This window comes from Phragmites australis, chromosome 19 (genome assembly GCF_958298935.1).
Source record: "Phragmites australis chromosome 19, lpPhrAust1.1, whole genome shotgun sequence".
In the NCBI taxonomy this organism is placed as follows: Eukaryota; Viridiplantae; Streptophyta; class Magnoliopsida; order Poales; family Poaceae; genus Phragmites; species Phragmites australis.
In genome coordinates this window covers 9,766,593-9,778,441 of record NC_084939.1, presented here as the reverse complement: position 1 = coordinate 9,778,441, position 11,849 = coordinate 9,766,593, and the positions used below count along the sequence as shown (strand labels likewise).

At 42.7% G+C, this 11,849-nt stretch overlaps 2 protein-coding genes across 2 annotated transcripts; both read left to right on the top strand.

The window, feature by feature from the left end:
• Positions 1–424: 424 nt before the first annotated feature.
• LOC133900400 (GDT1-like protein 3) lies at positions 425–8,885 on the top strand. Its single transcript, XM_062341525.1, has 9 exons — positions 425–764; positions 890–943; positions 1,046–1,174; positions 1,428–1,526; positions 6,030–6,102; positions 6,798–6,883; positions 7,701–7,784; positions 8,124–8,183; positions 8,370–8,885. The coding sequence occupies exons 1-9, from the start codon at positions 693–695 to the stop codon at positions 8,556–8,558; spliced, it is 846 nt and encodes a 281-aa protein (XP_062197509.1). The 5' UTR covers positions 425–692; the 3' UTR covers positions 8,559–8,885.
• A 1,284-nt stretch (positions 8,886–10,169) lies between these two features.
• Positions 10,170–11,613, top strand: LOC133900683 (uncharacterized). Its single transcript, XM_062341894.1, has 2 exons — positions 10,170–10,875; positions 11,069–11,613. Exons 1-2 carry the CDS (start codon positions 10,572–10,574, stop codon positions 11,449–11,451), a joined length of 687 nt encoding a protein of 228 aa, XP_062197878.1. The 5' UTR covers positions 10,170–10,571; the 3' UTR covers positions 11,452–11,613.
• The last annotated feature ends 236 nt before the right edge of the window (positions 11,614–11,849 follow it).

Below are 11,849 nucleotides of genomic sequence, written 5' to 3'. Positions count from 1 at the left end.
ATTATTCTTTATATATTATGTTTGAATATTTAAAAATAATATAATTAGATTTGTCTCGGAAAGTAGTTTTATAATATTATAACTTTACTATATTATATATATTAAAAAGTAATAGTAAAAAATATATTTTATAGACTTATCGATGTCTAAAATAACACTTATATGTGATTGGATGTAATATTTAGCAGCATGATTACAAGGTTATTGACTTATTTCTATAACACATTTGAAAATTTTTAGTACAGTTAGAAGACGGACAAAGTTGAAGTGCACGAGGAAACAAGGACTCTTTCCTTCAAGCCGGACAAAGTTGAAGTGCACGAGGAAACATGGACTTTTTCCTTCGAGTTTCAACATTTTCATGACCGTGCATAGTGCAAACAATTATTTCGCACAAGGAATGGTAATGACAGCTCTTGTACTATTACTCGGTTGGTGCCAAAGGAGACTAATCCCACGTCCCAAGTTTGGCCAAAACGCGCTGCAAGCCTGCAACACGAGAAAAAGTCCGAAAAACGCTCGAGCAGAACGTTCATCGTTTCGTACCTTTTCTTCCTCCCACAGCGTTTTAAATCCAAAGAAAAGGGGAGCAATCCGAGGAGCGAATCTCAATCTACCGTCTCATCCCACCCGAGCTCACTATCGTCCCAAATCTGGGAGCGTTCCTAGGGTTCGTGAGATCCTACCCCCAGATGGATCCGAGCCCTAGAGCGATCCCCCTCCTCGTCGCGCTCGCCGTGTTCCTCGCGCTCGCCGCGATCGTGGTAAGGACCTGACCCAAGCAAAATGCTCAGATTTTTGAGCGGGGGTTTTCTTTGAATCCGGCTTGTTCAGGGGCGAGATTTCTCGTCAGGAGGTTGCTGAAGATTCTTGAGTTTTTATCGTGCAGGCGGCGGGTGCCGAGGACGACTCGTCGGGGATCTCACTGGGCCGCCGTGCCGGGGTGAGGAAATCGTGCTCCCTCTTCGCAAATTTCTTCCGGTTAAAGGTGTCGTTTTGGTGCCAAATTTGTGACTTTTGATTGTTGCTGGGTGCGGCTTGGTAGGGATTCTTGCACGGCCTGAAGAAGAAGGGCGCGGTGGTGGAGGGAGACCATAGGGTAGCGCTGGACGAGGTCGGCCCGGGGCTATTTGACGCGCTCTTCGCCAGCCTTTCCATGATCCTAGTCAGCGAGGTATTGCTTAGTGGGGTGAGCTAGGAGGGTTTGAGTTCGGAAATTGCCTGCACTGACAGCTCGCTGTGACATTTGGATGTGCGGCCGTGACATCGCTGGTGGTGCCAGGGCACAGGCCCGACGTTGTGCGAATTAGCTGCACTGAACTCATGTGCATTGGCTGCACTGAAGCAGGTTCAGGTTGGCTGGCGATGAGGTTTTTGCGAGACAGGAATTGATATTTGGATTATCTTTTTTTTTTGTGGTGATGCAGATTGGAGATGAGACCTTTATCATCGCTGCGCTGATGGCGATGCGACACCCCAAGTCGATTGTGCTGTCCGGTGCACTCTCGGCGCTCTATGTTATGACGGTGAGCTCTTAAATTGATGTTTGTCTTTGACTCTTTGTTAATTCAAACATGGTTTTTAAGGCGGTAAGGTGTGGCACGGCGACCCACCCCCTTCCAGCCGCTTGACGAGTTTGGCGCACGTGAGGTGACACCATACTCACATCCTAACCTATAATTACTCTAAATTTTAGTAGCAGTTTAGCATATATACTTACCTTTGTGCTGTCAATGATCCGACCTTTCTTCTCTCCTCTCCTCTTCTGTTCTCTTGTGCCTTCTCTTCTCTTGTCCCATGCAGCAACCTACACAAAAATGGAGCTCAATAGTTAGCACAACACAAGTCTGAAATCTGAGAATAACATGTAATGACGTAAGTGACAAACCTGAAATCTGAGAATTAATTAGCAAAAGTCCAATAGCAGCATTACATAACAATAACATAAGTCCACAACAACAAATTTGAAGTCCAATAGCATAATAAGAAATGATGCTAGTGCAACAGAACACAGAAGTAGCAAAAGCCAACTCTCAACTCTTAACTCTCATCTCTCAAATCTCAATAGCCACCATCAAACTCAGCACAGATGTTTGCAGTCTCCATGTTTTCTCCACCGTCATTGGAACCATTAGGAGCATCCTCACAACCGGTCACATCTGCATCATCATGTGGATCTTGATTTTCTTCCTCTTCTTCTTCATTGTCCGAACCCAAGTTTTCTTCAACCATGGGTGTACAATTTCTTGCACGCTTGTAGGTCAATAGCTCACCACGGTTGTTTCTATGAGCTCTCCTTGGAAGATTGCGACCTTGAAACGAATGTGAAGCACCAACAGCTTCATCAACAAGCTCCCATGTAATGTCACAGTCATACCCGCGACCACCTTGAGGTGGTACATGCAATGAATCAGTCCACTCATTGTTCCAATCAAACTCCTCAATAATCGAAGGGTCAAAAATTTTCCCCTTTTTCTCACGTCTTTTTTGAAAGCTAGTTTTCATCTTCCGATTGTAGGAAACAAAGACAATAGCATTCAATCTCTTGTGTAGCAACTAGTTCCCTTTCTTAGTGTGAATATACAAAATAGCAATATGGTCAAAACAATAAGAAATAGGAAAACATCAAAACACAAGGATGTTGCTTTGTAACTTACAAATTCGAAGGTACTCCAGTTTCGCTCACAACGGGATGATAGATCACAAAGACTAACAACATGCCTAGCAAACCTTTGTATCTCAATAGCATGCCCACCATATGAATGCCACCAATCAACTAAAATTGCAAATACAAGCATATATTAGGAGCTAGGAATGGAATTGCTGGAATTAAATTATTGATATGTAAACTTGCTGAAATTAAAGCAAATGCAGCACTTACGAGGGCTCATTGACTCCAGATTTTGGTTAGCCATTTTACTTGAAAATGCATTTCCTTAAGAAATTCATAGTCCATGGCTTGAGCATTAATCTTGCCTCGAGTTTTCTCATCCTCCACCATTCTTGCAAGCACATCAAGGTAGCAACCCCTTAGCTGCCCAACAGTGGCATCATCATCCGCTCTTATGAGGGGATGATGTTTGCCTGGGTTTAAATACAGTGCAGCCCCATACAATGGATGATCCATTTGTTTTACCCAACGTCGCTCAATAATATCCATGATCTTCTTGAGCAAAGCATTCTTGGATTGGATAGCGAAGCTTAGCTTGATCTTCTCCTTTGCATGAGTCATTAGTGCTGCAACCTCGGCATTTCAGGCTTCTCATCACCATCAACCACCCTAAGCACAATAAGGAGCGGGGCTGAAGCTTTAAGACAATCTTCAATTGAATTTCAAAACTCTATGGAGAGCACAATGTCATGCACATCCTCGCCGGCTTTCGTTTTGTCCAACCTGTTCCCAATCCATGCTTCATTGACAAAAAAGCACTTTAATGCATCCTTATGCTTGTGCAAATTCTTCAAAGTAAGAAATGATGTGGCAAATCGAGGGGCTGCGGGTCTCACAAGATCGGCCCCACCTGTCTTCTCCCTTACTGTACTAAGAATCCTCCCATGCCTATAGATGAAAGTTGTGACAAGTCTTGCATGTGTAATCGGCTTCTTAAATTCCTTCTAGTTTCCAATGTCTTCCAGCATTAGGTCCAAACAATGTGCAGCACATGGACTCCAAAACAATGTAGGAATCCTCTCCATTAGAAGCTTACCTGCTGCCTTAGAAGCTTATCAGTGACAACTTGAACAACCTTGTCTTTTCCAACATTCTCAATTTTCTTCTCCAACAAATCAGCAACCTTGTCTTTTCCAAAATTCTCATGTACATCACTTGATGTGTCAACAGACTCCAAGTAGTAAGTCCCCTCAGGGCTGTTCACCAGAAAATTAATCAAGTGGTGTCTCCTCCTATTTGTCCATCCATCCGACATAAGTGGGCAACCATAATGCTTCCATGCCCTCTCATGGTCCTCTCTCATGGAACTTAACTTCATAGCATCTTGAAGCAATGGCTCCCCAAGCTGATAGGGTGTAGGAGACTTGTACCCTGAACCATATTGTGCGGTGGCCTCAATAGCAATCTGAAACTGTCTTGCGGCTGCTGCATTAAATGGTATGCCACACTCATAGAAAAACAATGACCATTGCATATCCACATAATGTTTCTCCTCCTTGGTCTTTGTGGTAGACTGAATTGTGGTTGAAAATGCCTTGAACATCTTTCATCAACTATCTCTTCAGGTGTTCTTTGAAGCATATCAATAATTGATTTGGTTGCCTTTGGCTTTGCTGTGGTCTTGTTAAGCTGTTGCATCTGCTATCACTTCCACCTCATCTTCTTCTCCAACCTCCTCATCCAGGAACAATGGCCTTCTTCTTCTGTTGGCTTGCAAGTATGCTTCCATCTCCCTTCTGATTGCACTAGACACCTTCACACAAATTTTTGCATCTGCATAGCCACCCACCAGATGTTGCTTCAGCCTTTTTATTCCTCCACGAACCTTGAGTCCTTGACATCACAGAGGGTGCATGTCACCTCATCCTTGTTTGTTAGGTCTGCCCAATACCCATACTACCAGCCTGGATCCTTGGACTTTGCCTTCCTAGCTGGATCAGTCTTGGGAGCGACGACAGAAGATGGACTTGCCATTGCAATGTTGGCTCCTGCTGTGTTGCATACAAAAAATAGAAGGATTTAATCAGCTCAGCTCAAATTTAAAAAATGCTGCTACTGTGCTAAAAAATAGCTTCAATTAGCTAACAGATATGCTGCTGCTGTGCTCAATTGTAGAGTATGCATAGAAGTGGAGAATGTAATACAATCCCAATGTGTAACTGAACTGTATTACTGTCCTATTCAGTAGCAAGACTTCAATCAGCTCAAACAGAGATAACTGAGCCAGTTAAGCAAGTAAGCAACCATATAGTAATCAATAGCTTCTACTAACAATGCCCCTACATAATGATTACTTGGTTGATTTTAGCAATACATCTTCCTACTTGCCACCAAGAAGAGCAGAAACGGAGAAGAGCAGATAGTTCCATCTTCCTACTTACCACCAAGAAGAGCAGAAACGTTGAGCGCTACTGAGCCGCCGCCGCCTCCTTTTGCTGACGCGCAGAGGACCGCTCGCCCGCTGAGGACCGCCTGTTCACGGAGGACCGCCCGCCCACCGAGGACTTCCACCGCCAAGGAGTTCCGCTCGCCTGCTGAGGAGTTCCGTCGCTGAGGACTTCATCGGCGCGCCGAGGACTTCTGCCGCCAAGGAGTTCCGCCCGCCCGTCGAGGAGTTCCATCGCTGAGGACTTCATTGGCCCGTCGAGGACTTCTGTTGCCGAGGAGTTCCGCCTGCCTGCCGAGGAGCTCGCCCGCCCGCTGAGGAGTTCTGCTGCCGAGGTTCCCTCCCTCCCTCTGTCTCTAATTCTATTTCCCTCTAATCCCTGCCGCCTATTTCCCCCTCCCTCTCTTTTCCCCGCATGACGCCTCTGCTTTTCCCACTTTGGGCTCTTCCCGCTCGCCTGCCTGCTCGGCCGGCCAAATGACATCTGCCTTAGGCCTCTGGGCGCCATAGCAACGCCATACCGCGACTAGGCGACGCCTCAGACACCTAGGCGGACGCCGTACGCTCGGCTAGCAAGGTGAGGCCGACGCCTCGTGCTTCAGCCTGCCCGGACACCTTAAAAAGCATGAATTCAAATTCCTTATACTTTACACAACAGAAGTGCAACAATGTAAGGTTTTGAACAACTTAGCAAGGGGTGAATTCTGCAATTCTGCTGATCACTTAACTAGTTAGATATAGTTGTTTGTGGTGTATAGTATATCACTATATCTAGGTTCAGATATAAGTTATATAATGTTTGTTGTTTTGTTTGAGGTGTGCTCTGCCCATATTTTGAATGTGTTCTGATTATATTCCATTAACTTATGGTGCTTGTACTCACATCTAGTTTCATGTATGCTACCTGCAAAATTTCCTTTGAAGATGTTACAATTTTTTGTTGATGCTCTAATATATGTATTTGTCCTCAAGGTATTGTCAACTGGACTTGGTAGAATAGTGCCCAACCTGATATCACGGAAGCACACTAATAGTGCTGCCACAGGTACTCATTTTCTTTTACATCTCAGGTTTTAAGTTGTTTGTTTAATCAGTATGCTAGTTGTGCATGCTTTTTGTATCTGCAGTTTTCATGCTGGCAGTTTCGCAATCACCTTTTTTTGATTCTTGTGCCGGGATGTTAAACTGTTTCGATTAAACTGAAAAGGTGTCAAAGCACACTAATGATGGATGAGACAAGTGAGTATTAAGTTAACCATCATTAGTGTGGCTCTAAGCACTTTGCAATTGAGTAAAACAATTCTCACATCTAGCCATAGATTTTTTTTTGGGGTGGGGTTGTTAGGATAGGCTGGCATCTATCCTAGTGGCTAGAATTGCGATGTTTGCAAATGAAGTAATATAGCATACTGATATTCCATTTGGAATCATCGTAGCAACATAATTTTCAGTGGAGGGACTTATCTTTTCCTAGATGGAAGCAGGAGTTCAGGACTGCCTTCTCTTTGGTCATCCATAAAGCTAACGAGTCTCTGAAAGTAGTTATGACTAATTGGCTGAGTAGTCTCTCATGGTTTTGCTCTGTTGTATATTCTTTCCCTACCTGCTTGTACATAAACTCTATCTTTTTTAATAGAAAATCACAGTAGGCGTCTCCCCTCCTGTTTCGGTTTAAAAAAACATACTGACATTTCTCTGTCATTGCTCACTATTCTCTCTACTCTTTTTGTTACCTGCTAGTTTTGTACTTCTTCTTTGGACTACGGTTGTTGTACATTGCTTGGAAGTCTGACCCGAAGGGATCTCAGAAGAAGGAAATGGAAGAAGTATGTGCTCTTTTTCTTAATATGGCCTTTCCGTATCCATAGTTGAGCCCATTTATAAATTTATTGCATCTTTTGTTATATTATATGCCATGACTTCTTGCTGATCATGGGCGATAGTCAGACAATGCTGTTGTGTTGATTGTTGTTTGGTTGTGCTTACCACATTACTACCTCCTTTCTCTTTTACTTGCTGTTTTGGACATTAGCATGGTCTCCAATTATATGGCCTCCTTTCTGCTTACCACGTTACTACCTCCTTTCTCTTTTACCTTCGACCATTGCTTATCTAATTATATGGCAGCAAAAAATTATTGGAATTGTAATGATATAAAATTGTTTGTGATGACAAATCCTCTAATATTATTTTCATGTGACAAATCGAAATAATTTGACGTATGTGAGTGATCAAATTCTTGAAAGGTTGACTGCATGCATTATAGGACAATAAGCAAAAGAAAAAGTAGTGTAATGCACCATCTGTCGATGCTAAAGTTGGTTACCTATTGGAGTCTTGAATTACAAGTCCATTTATGTCATAAACAATCAAAGCATTACGAGCACACTATTGGCCACCCTAAATCATCAGTACAACTGCTAGGCTACGCAGGAACACTGCTATTGGTAATGACATGTTATTGATGAAAACAAGGGCATGAAAAAGTTTAATTGTATGGTCTAATTGGAAAATTATTTGGTTTAGTGAGGTGCAGATTGATCGGCTACCTGCTATTAAACTACAATATATGCTTTGAAAAAGGACTGCAGATTTTTGTCTTGTCTAGTGCTGAACTAATGATGTACATGCATGTGTGAGCAGGTGGAAGAGAAGCTTGAATCAGGTCAAGGAAAATCAAACATTCGCAGGTTCTTTGCAAGATTTTGTACACCGATCTTTTTGGAGGTCAGTTTTTGTTACATTATGAAAGCATGTCAAACACTTCTCATTGCATGTGCATCAGTCCATACCATATAACCGATGTGTTGGATCAAGCATTTTTGCATTTACCTTTTCAATTGTGAGGAAATTTTTGCTTGAACTCTTGAGATCCCTACCGTGTTATGTTGTACAGTTTGTGGACTTGCGGTTCCTTTTCCAATAAGTTGATCATTACACGCTGTCAGTGCTGCCTGTTGTGTTTTTTAGTATGACTTTGCTCTTGTTGCTTTATTACCTGTGATATGCAACTCTTTATGAGACCTGTAGCGCCTTGGAATTTAAATTTTCTTGTTCTGGTTGCAGGCTTTCATCTTAACCTTTCTAGCCGAATGGGGAGATCGAAGCCAAATAGCAACGATTGCGGTAGGTTACTATTCAACTTGTCGAAATTCTTTGATCTATCTAAGCTTCTGTTTTTGTTGATCATCATGCATTCATGCCATGTATTTCATTTTTCATTGAGGGGTGTTATACTATAGAAAGTTGCATGTTGTTAAACCTAAAACTGTTATGAGACTAATTATTACTTCCTCTGTTGTCACCATGCAGCTTGCAACCCACAAGAATGCAATTGGAGTTGCAGTTGGAGCGTCATTGGGGCACACAGTGTGCACGTCTCTTGCAGTGGTAGGAGGGAGCATGTTGGCATCCAAGATTTCACAACAAACAGTTGCAACAATCGGAGGTGTCCTCTTCTTAGGGTTTTCTGTTTCATCGTACTTCTATCCTCCATTGTGATGAAAGGTACAAGCAGCTCCCTCCACCTGGATGGTGGCCTTTAATCCTGTCATGTCCTGCTGAATGAAACGTAGTATCACCCCCAGCTGAACGAAACAAGGAAGATGAAGTAATTCAAATTCTTTCAACATCCCTCAGGTCAAGAGTTCGAATTCATGTACAGTCCTTACAGAATGACAGTATTCTCTGCCATGCTACCTTACTTCAGTCCGTATGAAGTAGTTGTCGCGTTAGAGCATGGTCGATTTTTGATTGGTTGTATCTGAAATATAACTTTTAGTACATGTTCCAAGCTCGTTTCCAAGAAAAAGTTGCTCTATTGTCTTTCGCCTATATCTATATCACAGTTTTTCTCTTAGTTCTGTTTCTACAAAACCGAAAGGTGTTAAAATCATAGACTTCATTTGGTGCCTCGTTGGCCAAAGCTTCAGTTCTTGAGCCGTTGAGCTTACTGTGGAATTAAGTGATGTCAGTTTTGTACTGGAAGCTTGACCAAACAAGCGGTTTGTTATATTGGCTGCCTTGTAGATGTTATGGGTATCCCAGGACAGCGACAGTCTGTACGCATATCATTGAAGCAGATGGTTGATTGAATGTCAAATTTGTCTTGGGAGTTATATTCACCCCAGGTTGTTATGAATATTTGTACTGGTGGTCACCGTGGTCCTTCCTATTCCGTTTTGCTGCTGCCAGTGTCAGGGTCCCTGAATGAAGTCCTTCAAATCATCTTCTCCTGGGGAGTTGGTGTCTGATACCACCTCTCGTTGCACGATGTGATATGGCAAATCTTAACCGTCCATGCTTCCTGAGACGATGTATATGTTGCACCCTGTCCGTACGGTACGATAATGCTCCCATTCTTTTCTGAGCTTCAACATGCTGTGATGATATCAGGTATAGTTTGCGGTCTCGGTTTCTGAGTTAACTTGAAATATTACTTCCAACAACAAAAATGTTATGAACAGAAACTTGATTGAGAGTTCCAACACTTTCGAATTTCACAAATTTAAGGACGCTACTCAATGTTTCATGGGCAAAAACATTTGTTGCCAGCAGCAATTGAGTATCACACTACTAAACTGACTACAGGTAATGAATGAGTAACGGCTGATCGTACCATAATACCTTCATGTGCTACCAAGTAATTATTCCTAACTATTTTTATACGAAAACAAATATACTATCCTCTTTGGCTGGTGTGCCACCTGAAATCTTGTTAGAGGAAATCACATGGGTTGACGTAACGATTAAAGGAAGAATGAATCTTTTCGAGGTGAGTGACCCATATTGGGACACCAAAACATCAATGATATGTGTGAATTCCGATGTGATGCACCCTTGGGAAAGAGGATTTGGCCAACTTTATTCTATTAGGAAGCTAGTTTTGCATCTACCTTAAAAAATTTGTGAGCAGTTTTCAGTTTGATATTGTGATCCAACCAAAATGATTTCATGCTTTCACCAAAATTATGATTCCACACGATATGTGATATGTCCAACATTTTTTTTCAAAAGAATCTATAGTGTATAACATCTTTTAAGGTAAATTAGGTGTTTGACTCGTTGTCAATTTAGCAATGGATGGTACGGTAAGTTAACCAAAATGTATAAAGCGTAAATGTTATGGAAGTTTGTTTTTCCATGACAACTTGGTTATAGTAATTATTTTCACCTAGCCAGTCTATTGCTGAAAACTACCACAATTGTACGACAAACTGGCAATAACATGTTTTTATCAAACGAGGGATTAAATAACGTACCGTTTGCAACGCAGGAAATTTGGAAGATTGTTACGAGAACTCCACCGACTCTGTCCAAAAATTACAATAAAATTTTGGTTAAAATTTTGTGACAGTAGCAGTCGAAAAAGACATACATCGGAATGCGTGCACTCCCCCTCGAGATAACAACTAACCAATCCTCACACGACAAGTGGTAACCCGCTAACCTGTACTGAGGCACCGAGCAGAGACTTGCGAGGGAGGCAAGGCCACCGCCTCGACCCGTGAGCAAATGATAACCAACTCATACCCGCAGCTACCTCCTCTCACCTTTGCATCGATCCATCCATATAACCACCATAACCACCTCCATTCTTTGACTGCCTTCCCTTGCACTCCACACTTACATCTCTGCTGTTCCTATTTCTCTCTCTCTCTATACATAACACTGGGAGCGACCGAACTGAGGCACTCACAACCAGAGCACTCCCTCCTGCTAGAATCACCATCAGCAAGCATGACACCGATCAGTGAGCAGCAGCCCAAGGAGCTGGAGGCACAAGCTGCAACAAGCCAGCATGATGCTCCAATTCGAAGTAAGTACATGTTCTTCTTGCACATGTATAGAATTATAGAAATGAGCAAAAACTTTTGCTGTCAAATTCGGAACACTGAGTGAATGACAATGTGTTCACGCCGAGTAAAAGAATGTCTATTAGTTGGTACTAGTCAATAAGCTTTGTATCTTTTCATTGGTTATATTGGCTCCACCCTTTTATTTCTGGATAGATGAGGAAGCGGCAATTGAGGATGCAAGAAACGCTGAGCAGGAGCAACAACAGGAGGCGAGGCGCCAGCGGGACTTCCTCGCGGGGATCAGGAAGATCATCAAGAGCTTCAAAAGCCTCTCCCACATTTTCGAGATATACAAAGAGGACGACGACGATGAGGACGAGGACATGGACATGGGTATCGAGATCGGGCTCCCCACTGATGTGCAGCACGTGACGCACATCGGTCTGGATGGGTCCACCAATATGTCGAGCCTGAGGGGGCTGGAGGGGGCGAGGGAGCTTCTCTCCCTCTCCAACCTCACTACCCTTGAGCAGTTTGAGCTCGCCATGGCCTCGCTGGCTGCTCCTAGCAAGGAGCACAATGGGAGTGCTAGATAGAGTTTCCCTTAGTTAATTAAATTAAATTGCCACATAGTGTTTGTAATCATTGATGTTTCTTCTTTTTGCTTCTTTTCATGGCTCTTTTTATTTCTCAAAATTGTTTTGGTTATGTCCCTCGTGGTGTTTTGAAATGGAGCTGAAGGGTATTTCTTTGTTTCAGCTTGTTCGTTGTGCACCTGCTCAGTGCGTTACTGGACGGATAAGAGGAACGAGTCCTCTGAAATTTTTCGACGGGTGTACGGAATATCGGAAAAACAAGCGTTGATCAAAATATAGAGTGCTGTAAGCAGAATCGGTGTATGCAGAGAATTCTGATATTTTTAGTTAACTGACATTTACTGGAGAGTGTTAGAGATAACTTTTTTTGAAAGACCAGTGTAAGATAACTCTATATC